This window comes from Nesoenas mayeri (genome assembly GCF_963082525.1).
Source record: "Nesoenas mayeri genome assembly, chromosome: 4".
NCBI classification, from domain to species: Eukaryota; Metazoa; Chordata; class Aves; order Columbiformes; family Columbidae; genus Nesoenas; species Nesoenas mayeri.
The window spans coordinates 54,637,697-54,649,796 of NC_137540.1; the positions used below are offsets into that span (position 1 = coordinate 54,637,697).

At 37.6% G+C, this 12,100-nt stretch overlaps 1 protein-coding gene across 1 annotated transcript in view; it reads left to right on the forward strand.

Moving 5' to 3' along the window:
• Positions 1-12,100, forward strand: part of ARAP2 (ArfGAP with RhoGAP domain, ankyrin repeat and PH domain 2) — a gene marked incomplete at both ends in the record, with an annotated part of 128,685 nt that overhangs the window by 70,244 nt on the left and 46,341 nt on the right. Inside the window, 2 exons of the mRNA XM_080344077.1 lie at positions 7,168-7,331; positions 10,404-10,616. Of these exons, the coding sequence (XP_080200203.1) occupies positions 7,168-7,331; positions 10,404-10,616 (377 nt within the window). The remainder of the gene's footprint in view (positions 1-7,167; positions 7,332-10,403; positions 10,617-12,100) is intronic.

The window sequence follows — 12,100 nt, forward strand, 5'->3', positions numbered from 1 at the left end:
CTAGTGTAGGCAAAAAATAACTTAAGTTGTTGCAGACAGACTTCTCACTGAAGCATGATTTCATACACAAGTAAACAGTTTCAGAATTGTATAAGCTTCCAGGTCTTACTGCTGAAATAATTGCAATCAATCTATGAATTTTGCTGTTCCTTTATTCTCTGACTGACATTTTCAGTGAAAGAAGACTAGCAGATCAAAAATAAGAAGTGGTAATCACACTCTACATTGCAGAGCAATAGCATATCATGAGAGGCTGAAACAGGTTAAAACATTTTCAACAGGACTGTTTCTTTTTTGAAAATTGTGGTTGTTTTTGAAGGTCAATTTACTTCCTAAATTTTCACAATGATCCTAGACTTTTTGTAATTCTAGCTTGTATTTTTCTTATCTCAAAGATATTTCAAGTTCGGGTATATTTGCTCAAGTAAATTAGAGAGGAATATGCTCCCTTTTGTGTAGCACTTATTGAAATTTTATTGCACTCTTGATCTCTCTTGTCCAAACTATTAGAACTGCCTCCAACCCAGCTGGAAATTCTGACTTCTCACAATACTGTCATTTGCCTCCTCTTATGTTCTGCTTTCATAGTTAAAATGCTTTTTGACTTGCTAGAAGTGCAAACCATTTTCTAGATTTCTGAGTCTGACACTTCCACCCCTGTCACCTAGAGATGTCCTCTCGTTTATTTCATATTCAGTTTGAGGATTTTTTTCCCCTTGATCTCTCCTATCTATTTGTAAAATTTGTGATGACTGGTGACATTTGATCTCTTGTTGCCATCCAAACAGAAGTTACATACTGAAGAAACTATTCCTGTGTAGTTCAACTGAGGTCAAGAGAGGGATATGTACACTGAAGAGAGGAAAGGTGTTTGCAAACAACTTTATACAGTAATTTTGAAACATATCCTCTCTATATAAAATTTAGTGCAAAATCTCTAATGCCATTCTTGAAGATAAAACAGTTGTGCAGACAATTCATTTTCAAATGTTTCTTATTTATTTCCTGTAATCATTTAGGCTTTCTCTTAGGTGTCAGTGAATGTTTTCAGACCATAGTGTAATCCAGATGGTGCTGCTTTTTTTTTTTTTTTTCCTGTTACACTTCTTCTATAGTTAGCTCTTTCTTATTATAGATAGTACACCTTCCCTACATACTAGCACATTTATTTTTCTTTTTTTTATGCTGATGGCTCATCAATTACAATGCTTTCTTCTTAACCCTTCGATAGCAGTAAGATTTCTTGTAAAATGCAGTTATGAACACAAAATTCTAGAATCCAGAAATAATCATATAATCATAGAATGGTTTAGGTTGGAAGAGATTTAAAGATCATCTAGTTCCATCCCCCCTGCTATGGTCAGGGACACCTTCCACTAGACCAGAATCACAGAATGTTACAGATTGGAAGGGACCTCAAAGGATCATCTAGTCCAATCCCCCTGCCGGAGCAGGAACACTTAGATGAGGTTACACAGGAAGGCGTCCAGGTGGGTTTTGAATGCTTCCAGAGTAGGAGACTCCACAACCCCCTTAGGCAGCCTGTTCCAGTGCTCTGTCACCCTCACCAGGAAGAAGTTTCTTCTCAAATTTAAGTGGACCCTTTTGTGTTCCAGTTTGTACCCATTACCCCTTGTCCTATCATTGGTTGTCACCGAGAAGAGCCTGGCTCCATCCTCGTGACACGCACCCTTTATATATCTGTAAACATTAATGAGGTCACCCCTCAGTCTCCTCCAAGCTAAAGAGACCCAGCTCCCTTAGCCTTTCCTCATAAAGGAGATGCTCCATGCCCTTAATCATCTTTGTTGCCCTATGCTGGACCCTCTCCAGCAGTTCCCTGTTCTTCTTGAACTGAGAGGCCCAGAACTGGACACAATATTCCAGGTGTGGTCTCACCAGGGCAGAGTAGAGGGGAAGGAGTACCTCTCTCGACCTACTAACCACCCCCCTTCTAATCCACCCCAGGATGCCATTGGCCTTCCTGGCCACAAGGGCACCAGGCTGCTCAAAGCCCCATCCAGCCTGGCGTTGACCACTTCCAGGGATGGGACATCCACAGCTTCTCTGGGCAGCCTGTTCCAGTGCCTCACCACCCTCACAGTGAAGAATTTCCTCCTTATAGCTAATCTAAATCTTCCCTGTTCAGTTCAAAGCCATGACTCCTTGTGCTGTCACTGCATGCCCTTGTAAAAAGTCCCTCTTCAGCTTGTACAGCAATGTATCCCAAGCTACATCAAAACAAGTGTAACCAGCATGTCAAGGGAGGTGATTCTCCCCCTTTACTCGGCTCTGACGAGACCCCCACCTGAAATGCTACATTCAGCTCTGGGACTCCCAACATAAGGAAGACATGAGCCTGTTGAAGTGACTCCAGAGGAGGACCACAAAGATAATCAGAGGGCTGTAGCACCTCTGCTATGAAGACAGGCTGAGAGAATTGAAGTTTTTCAGCCTGGAGAAGATAAGGCTCCAGTGAGACCTTATAGCAGCTTCTCAGTACCTAAAGGGAAAGTACAGGAAAGCTGGAGAGGGACCCAAGGATGCATCTCATCAGATCCCATAGACTTGTGCACCTTTGGGTTCCTTAGATGGTCTCAAACCTGGTCCTCTCCTACAATGAGCAGTTCTTCATTCTGCCAGGCCCTGGCTTTGGCTTCTGCAACTTGGGCATTGTGGCTAGAGCACTTGCTGGTGAAGACTGAGGCAAAAAAGTCATTGAGTAACTCAGCCTTTTCCATATTCTGGGTAACTGGGTCTGCTGTTTCCTTCTGGAGACGGCCCACATTTTCCATTGTCTTCTATTTATCATCAATGTACTTAAGAAACTTTTTTATTTTGCCCTTGACGTCCCTGGCCAGATTTAATTCTATTAGGGCTTCGGCTTTTCTAACCTGATCCCTGGCTGCTCGGAGAAGTTCTCTGTATTCCTTCCAGGCTACTTGTTCTTGCTTGCACCATCTGTAGGCTTCCTTTTTGTGTTTGAATTTGTCCAGGAGCTCCTTGTTGATCAGTGCAGGTGTTTTTGCCCGAGTTCCTCTTTGTTGGAATGCATCGTTCCTGAGCTTGAAGGAGGTAATCTTTGAATATTAATGAGCTTTCTTGAGCCCCTCTTTCCACCAGAGCTTTATCCCACAGTACTCTATTAAGGAGATCCCTAAAGAGGCTGAAGTCTGCTCTCCTGAAGTCCAGGGTAGTGAGCTTGCTGTGCACCCTCTTTGCTGCCCTAAGGAACTTAACTCCACCATTTCATGGTCACTGCAGTGAAGGCTGCTCTTGAGCTTCACATTCCCCACCAGCTCGTCCTTTTTGGTGAGAGCAAGGTCCAGCACAGTACCTCTCCTCTTTGACTTTACCATCACTTGGAGAAGAAAGTTATTAACATATTCCAGGAACCTTCTGGATTGTTGGAGGGCACTGAGTTGTACTGGTGTCTGTTTCTTACCCTTTCTCTCCACAACCCTTACCCAGAATCCCTTAGTATGGCTGCTTTCCCAATGCAGAATTGTGCGAGCATACAGACATAGCTAAAGCTGGGGGACTTTGCAAGGTGGGTTAAAGATAAGTCCTTGCACTGTTGTGGATGAAGTGTGGTCACGTATGTTGTTTGTCTGACTACTGGTGCAGAAGGATGTGATGGTAGCCCACAATAAAGTTGGAAAGGCAACAATAGTTTCCTTAATGTTGAGACTAGGTGATCTTGGACTGCTGCTGTCATTTGTGCCAATTCAATTGCCTCAATTTGCTAAGGCAGAAACCTACATTGATGAGGTCTCTTATTTACTCCAGTACTTAAATTAATAATTTCTTGCTTATGGACTGTATGTGCTTCACACTTTGCAGTGTAAAAACTGCCATTATTCACCATGTAGTCGCTAATGCCAACTATTTGTTATGAAGTGTATACTCTTTATCAATTTTTTTAACTGGAAGAAGTAGCACATATATAAACATAATATAGAAGGTGCTGAATTTCTATTGTGTAATAGGAATGCATTTCAGTTCAGAGCCCCTGCAACATAGTTGTTATTCTGCCTGATGGATCTTTGTAAACATTGCCATAAAACTGTTTCAAATGTGATTACTTCTATAAGATTAGAAGTACTCTTGAGATGGTTGTTCACTTTCATGGCACATGGGACATCAGTGCACTTCAGCCTGTGTTTTTATGTTGAGTCTCAAGCCTTGCATTTAATATAATTTTAAATTTTTATAATAGCATTAGTAGTAATAAGAAATACATGTATTTCTCACTGAACTATCTCTGAAAACTGCGAAAGGGATGATGACATTGACTTGAAAAGCAGAAACTAGATCTGAAAAGCTGTCTCTGTTACTTCAAGAAGTTCTGTAGAAGACTGCTGCTGTGCTTTGAGGAAAGTTCTGCTTTTCTGCTGGTAACTATTTCCCCTTCCCTTTTCATACAACCTTTCAGGTTCATGGAGATCAAAAAATGGTTTCCAAGTAGGAAAAAAGTGGTGTTGGGTTTGGCTGAAAGTGTTACGATGAGGAGGAATGCTTAAATTTCTTCATACATTGTTGTATGTTTCTGTGACTTAAATGTACCCTAAGTCTGCTCTTTCTCTGCCAAAAATATTGCAGTCCGACATGAGCTTTCTAAGCAACTTACACAGTGAATTGACTAAATTCTGAACTGTGTCTGATACTAGTTTCATTTTTTTTCTCCCTCTTCTCTTTTATGGTGTTGTAGTAAATGCTGAAATTGCTTTTCTCACTTATTTGACTTTCTTAGGTGAGTGCTCGGGAGATTTTTGACTGGGCAAAGTTAATAATTGTTTGGAAAATAATTAGTTGCCTTTCATGAGCAATCACAATTCCACAATAGCAGCAAGATTTTTCATGTTTATATTTTTTTTAGCAGCAGCTTCTATTTCATGACTGTGGTGGTGCTGTACAGATACCCCATTTTCTTTGTTAATTATTCCTCCGTAATTTGAATTTAACTCAACAGCTTTTCAGATTTTAGGAAACAGTTAGAGCATCATCTCTGGGTAGTTCTTGGTAGTTCTGATACTTTTTTTTTTTCTAATTTGATACATTGAGGAGAAGATGGGAAGATACATAGACTATATGATTTAGACTTTCATATCTCTGTGAAAAAATACAGATAAGTTTAAATTACCTTTGAAGTTCAATACACTACTTTATTTCCTCTCTCCTCTTCTGGTACCAATTCATTCATATACAGCAGAGTTGCCCTTTTCTTGTTTAGATGTAATAATAATTTCACTTTACAGTATGCAGCTTCCTGTACTTATTGTAATTCTTTATATAACAAAAAAATAATCTCTTGAGACTTCCATTTATCCTTTGCATAGTACTGTAATGTGCATCCTGTTCTACAGGGAAAATAAAAAAACCAGGAATATGCATATGTGTGTGCATCTCTTGTGTTGGGAAGCACCATAAATATTTTATAAATCATAGTCCTAACCTCTGCTGATCTGTGAATGATAGTACTAAAGGAATAGTGTAACATGCACTGTCAGACTCTTCCACTCAGTTCAGGCTTTTTCATTTCCTCTTGCTTATGGCTACAGCAATACTGGAGGATGTCAGTGCGATGTGTTGTTTGGAAGACATTGGTTGAGAACCACTGTTATAGGATATCTATTCTGACAGATATTCAGGAAATATTTGAAAGTATTGAATTAGACACATTCATTTTTCTGTAAAAACTTTAGAGCTTTATGCAAATTATTGGTGTGGTTTTTTGTTTGCTTTTGTTTGTGTGTTTTTTTGGTTTTTTTTGTTTGTTTTATTTTGTTTGTTTTTTTGGGTTTTTTGTTGTTTGTTTTATTTTTGGTTTTTTGGGGTTTTTTGTTGGGTTTTTTTGGGTTTTTTTGTTTGGTTGGTTGGTTTGGTTTGGTTTTTTTGTGTGTGTGTGTTTGTTTGTTTGTTTTTGTTTTTTGTTTCTTAATGGAAGAGAGAGGCTGAGTGTTTCTATTAGCCAGGCATGTGTGGTGGTTAATATGACTTTCAGACTCATGAAGTAGAGACTTTTAAAACGGAGCTTTAGTAAGATGAAACATTTTAGTGTCTCCTATTCTGCTGCTGAATGGCTAAGTTTGTATGGTGATTCCTGAGAATGCTTCAGATCCCATGTCTCTGTGTGTGCATTGACTGTATCCTCATTTCACTTCCTATCAAGATAGGAATGCTAGAAGAAAATGTTTATAAAAGCAAAATGGAAAGATGTTAACAAAAAAAATCGAAATTAAACATTCCATCACTATATGAAATGCTTTGTTGTATTTTTTCCCTAAATAAAATAATCAAAATTAAAGTTTGTTTATATTTTGATGAAAGTATTTTTCATAGAAGTTCAGTAGAACATTTTAACTTTTCCTAATTAGTAATTAAATTGTCATTAAAGGAAATCAGTCCTTAATGTTTCTTCACTGAGAGACAAAGAGTATGTATGTATGCAAGTTTGCTTGCTATTTGAACACTTGAAACAGCTGTTACATATATGCATATGGTGGACATATATCCTTAAACTTTTCACTCCTGGAATTGTCTCTTAGAGGCTAGCCTGTCAGGGGTAAACAGAGGAGACCATTGTAGCGTGTTTAAATAATATCTGAACAGGGCCACGCTTTGAGATAAATGGGTAATTCGAGTGTTGCATTTGTTTATTTTACCTCAGTTCTTAGGTTTTTCATACATGTTCATTAGCTCTGTGGTTTCCTGTGGGGTGATCATTTTGGTACATGTGAAGGAAGTTCAATATGTCCCAGCTTCTCCACAGAAGTGTGGAGGGGTGGGAAATAGAGAAGATGGAAAGCCTTTTCCGGTAATGAAAGTTGTTTCTCTATCTGTTTCCCACTTCACTATGATTTGGGCTTATGAATGCACAGTGTAGGAGCGAGATTGAAGAAGAGTAAATATAATGTTGGTCAGGTCCTTTCACGGTGTTAATGGATCTTCTTTCATTTATTGTGACATTGCTAGTACAAATGTAATTGGGGAAAAAAAAAAGATGCTGTAACAATAGGCCACCACCACAGCTTTGTGGTGGAAGGTGCCTTGATGTCTTATTCTAAGCATTTCATATCTGTTCCAGATATCTTCTATGTTACTGTAGTACAATGACATCAGTTTTATATTTCTTTCCTGCATTCAAAATATTTTTGTACTTTTCAGAACACTATACATCCATGGCCATACGAAGCTGGATTTCACGGTCTGGTATACTGCAATTGAAAAAGCAGCAAGTACAGATGGTAACGCATTACAAGATCAGCAGCTCAGCAAAAATGATGTTCCTATTATAGTGAACAGCTGTATAGCGTTTGTTACACAGTATGGTAAGTATAGCGGATTTTATTCAACCGAAGATCATTTCTATAATACCTAAGCCCCCACACCACCAGATCTTATTGAATGAGTTTATATATTACCTACTGTAAAACCATATTCCTCAGTATCCTCATTGCTCTTTGACGAAATGCTGAAGTACACTGTGACACATCTGAGAATGGACAATTTGGGGAAATACAAGTTGGTAGATGCCCTTTATTGACACGTTCCAATTTTAAAAAATTATGTGTTTGCCTGATGTAGCTCAGCCTTGGGGTCCAGTGCCACAGTGCAAAACACTTCAGCCCTGAAGATAAGCTACATGAGCTAGGAAAGGCAATGGCTTCACTGGTCAACACAGCTTCTGGGAAGCTGATGTTAACTGTAGAGCTGAGTTCAGTCTTGAGGCTGCTGTTTTTTCAGCATAATGACGGAAGTCATACAGTCAGTTACTGCTTCTTTAAGTAAATTTTACCAGCATAACTTTCTGTAGCATTAGATCACATGCAGATGATGTCTGTGTCCTTTTTACTACTGCAAATCAGTTTTCTTGTGAAATGCTAAATACACATCAACTCTATATAAATCTGTTTTTAGGATAAATGTGTCTATAACCTCTGTCATTATGAGAGAGACTAATTTATATTCGAGTGATTGAAGTTTAACTAAATAACTTTTGAATATGACAACACTGCAGTGTGTCTGGGTTACAATTATTGCCAGAAACCAATAAAAAAAAAAGATTTTTCTGAATTAGTTTTTAATCATTAGCTATAGGAATTTTTTCTAAGTATAGTTTGCACTGTTTCATGCACTGAAATTGTGTGAAAGCAGGGTAGTTATGTCTGCCTCTCAGAACATTCACGCCTGTGTGTTCTAAATTAAAATTCAATTTCCTAATGACTTTTAGATATATTAGGTTTCTATTGAAAATGTTTGGTTTTGTTTTGTTTTTTTTTTTCAAGATCATCATTACTGGATGTTAAAATACTCATTTGAAAGCTGAAGGAATTATTTGTATGCATTACTTGCATATATACATGTTTTTGTGTCGTCATGGTAAAGGTTTTTTCTGTAGTTGTGGTCTACAGATGACAAACACTATTGGATCCACAGCTGTTCCTAACAGTGGCAACACAAGAGCAGTATCCAATAGTAGTGCTTGTGGGCATTACAGGAAAGGTGGATTGCAAGAACATAAAATATAATTTTGTAGGCGTCCTGGCTTCAGCTGGGATAGGCTAATTTTTTTTCCTAGTAGCTGGTACAGTGCTGTATTTTGGATTTAGAATGAGAATTATGTTGATAGCATGCTAAAGTTTTAGTTGCTGTTGAGCAGTGCTTACACCAAGTCAAGGATTTTTCAGCTTCCCATACTATCCTGCCAGCAAAGAGGCTGGGGGTGCACAAGAAACTGGAAGGGAACACAGTTTGTACAGCTAACCCCAGCTGACAAAAGAGACGTTCCATACCATACGACATCATACTCAGTATATGAATTAGGGGTAAAATTAGCTGGGAGCTGCTGGTTGGCGACTGGCTGCATATCAGTCAGCAGGTGGTGAGCAATTGCATTGTGTGTCACTTGTGGGTTTTTTACATTCTTTTTTTTTTTTTATTATTATTTTCCCTTCCTTTTCTGTCCCATTTAAACTGCACAGGTTTAAATTTTTTTCTGATTCTTTACCCCATCCCACTGAGGGGTAGTGAGTGAACAGCTATGTGATGTTTAGCTGCCTGCTGGGTTTAACCACAACAAAAGGTTTTGAAAGAATACTTAATTTGGCGGGTTTCATAAGAAAAACATTTTTTTTAATAAAATATTATTCTCTTTCAAGAAATGTGGGGAATGTGGGAAATACAAAGAGACAACAGGACTGCACATCTATGCCAACATCTTCCACAGGTTAAAAAAAAAAAGTTATATGCAGTAATTGAAGGTACTCTTGACTGTGGTTTAGACTATGAATTTTCTTTGAAGTTGGCTTTGGTCTTTGATGTTTTTAGTTGTTAAACACAAGAATAGTGGCTGCCTGATGTCTTCCTGAACATGAGAAAAAATCAGATTAAAAGGAATTATTTTTACTAATCTAGAGGCTTTTAAGACTGAAATGTTTCAGGTTGGATGAATACCATCATCCTTTACTGAGTCTCAAGTTGGGTTGGTCAGTACGGTAATAAAATAGTGATAGTTTTGCTCATGAAAATGGCTGTATTTTATGTGTAATACAATACCAGTCATCAAAACTTGTTTCTTTTATTGTGCCTTTTGGAACTATTGTTTTAGGAAGTCCTGAAGAGATTTTGGAATTTGAATTGCCTGTAAAGTATTCCTGAAACTGAAGTTGCAGGCTTGCTTAATATTATGATGTGTATTTTTGCAAAGAGGTCTGGTTGTGTTGTCCCCAAAACAGAGTTCTATGAAACAGAGGGCAGATAAGACAAATTGTAGTACACAGAGATGAAGATATTGTTTATGACAGACTTGCATAAGTCTGGATGCTGGAATAAAGCCAGCAGACCAGAAAGAAAAGTAACAGCCATTATATACAAAATCTTATCACTACTCGGGGCAGTCCTAAAGAGCCAATTGGTTACACATTTGCATAGTGGTTATGTAATCATTTTAGCATATAATGAGCAATGTTCAGGTAAAGGACATTTTATCCAACAGTCTTGAGATGTGTTAAAACAAGACTCAACTACTTCTGTGGGCTTCAAAATGTCTAAAGCTACAAGGTCAGTAGTGTCTGTAGTTTCTGATTAGGTGTTTTGCAAGTCACTCTTGTCTTTGCTAGAGCAAACTGACCTAAGACTGAGAGGATTTACATATCTTTAGGTTAACAATTGCAGACAGAATTTGTTCTTTTAAGTGCTAATGACTATAGTTGGGTGTAGGCAGACTGGGCAGTGTTTTTACTAAAAAAGTGAGTATGTGCAAAAGGCAGGAGAGATTTTAGTAGTAAACAAAATGTGTTTGACAGCCAGATATGCTTTTCATATAATAATGTTTGGAATATTTAAAAGAATTCTTGATTTTACATTTATTTATTTTTCTCTCTTGTATTTCTGTAACTTAGGTTTAGGTAGCAAGCAGATCTACCTTAAGAATGGTGATTCTTCTAATGTGGCTGAACTGCTGGAAAGCTTCAAAAAAGATGCAAGAAGTGTTAAACTAAGAGCAGGAAAACATCAGCTTGAAGATGTGACTGATGTATTGAAAATTTTCCTTTCTCAAATAGATGATGCACTTCTCACTAAAGAACTTTATCCATTTTGGATCTCTGTTTTAGGTAATGTATTCAATAACAATCAATACAAGAAAGGTTATAGGTACATTTTCAGTATCAAATTTGAAGTAGTTGTTAATTACTTGCCCTTTGACCTAGGTTATTTGATAACCGGCAAAACAATTATAGTGAGGAAAACAAACATCTAGAGCTGAGCTGCAATAGAATTATGTTAATCAGAGGTCATTTTATTGCCTTTAAGTGAATGAGAATAATAATAAGTAGCAATGTTTCCTTGACAATATTTCTGTAAACAGTAGCCCAGGATTGTACTCTGTTGTAGTTGGATCAGCAAAGGTAAGAAGTGATAATTAATATTTTGTGGAGACATTTATGGTAGAATTCAAGAAATAGATGAATGGTAGGATAGGGAAAAAGCCTGTACTCTGTCTTTTGACCATATGCAGAAGGGGCAAAATCATAGAATAGTTGGGGTTGGAAGGGAACTTTAAAGATCATCTAGTCCAACCTCCCTGCAGTGAGCAGGGACATCCTCAACTAGATCAGGTTTCTCAAATGCTGATGCTATTATCTGCATGACAGTTAAATGACAGGCTTGCTGCTTAAATTCTTCAAATATCTTTTATGAACATTCACACAAAGTTATTGTTAAGGAAGTTTGTTTTCCCTAGGTTTCCTGAAGCAGAGGTTCAGCCACAGATTCCAGAAATTCTTAAATTATTTATTTATAAGGTACAGTGTAGAGCAACTTGAGCTGGGTGACACACCCCTTGTGTGTCCGTTTTGGTCAACTGTAAAATTAGAGTCTGGGGTCTCCCCATTTTTCATTAGATCTCTTCATTTTCATCAGGCAGGTAATTTCTGATCTCTGCTGATAGTTATTTGTCTTTTACTGACCAGACTAGATGTCAGTCAAAGTCCTGACTTTCCGTTGCTATTTTGCACCTGCAACTGGGAAGATAAATAAGCCCTTGGCAATAACCAAAACAATCTTCTGTGTCTGGACTTCTTATGGACACACTGTTCCATTCCTTTACTTATCTCTAGGGATGTAGTTCGTTTTGACAATCCAAAGCTCCTTCATTTTCTAGCTTGAATAGTCTCTGGGGCACTTTTTGCTTAACAGGCAGAAAGTCTGAAAGTTCACAGCAAACTTAGTTACTTATGCTAAGGACTTATGCTAAGAAAATTCTATATGAGCAGTGTAGCAAATAATTCATTTTTTCCTTAGAAATATTAATTTAATCTGAAAGAAAATTTAACTAACTTCAGCCCAAACTGTAACTTGTAAGGTATTTCAAATATGAGGATGTGTGTCTCTGTATGGTTGAAAACTGAATGATGATATTAATAAAATCTTAATTAGTTAATTATTACATAAATGATGATGCTCTTATGAAACAGCTTTATTTTTATTTGTTTCTATATTGCAGAATATACAGACTGCAGGAAACAAACTCTTTCCCTCCCAAAATGTGCTATAAAATTGGAGATGATGCGTAGCAATAAGAGATGCATAGGAAAAG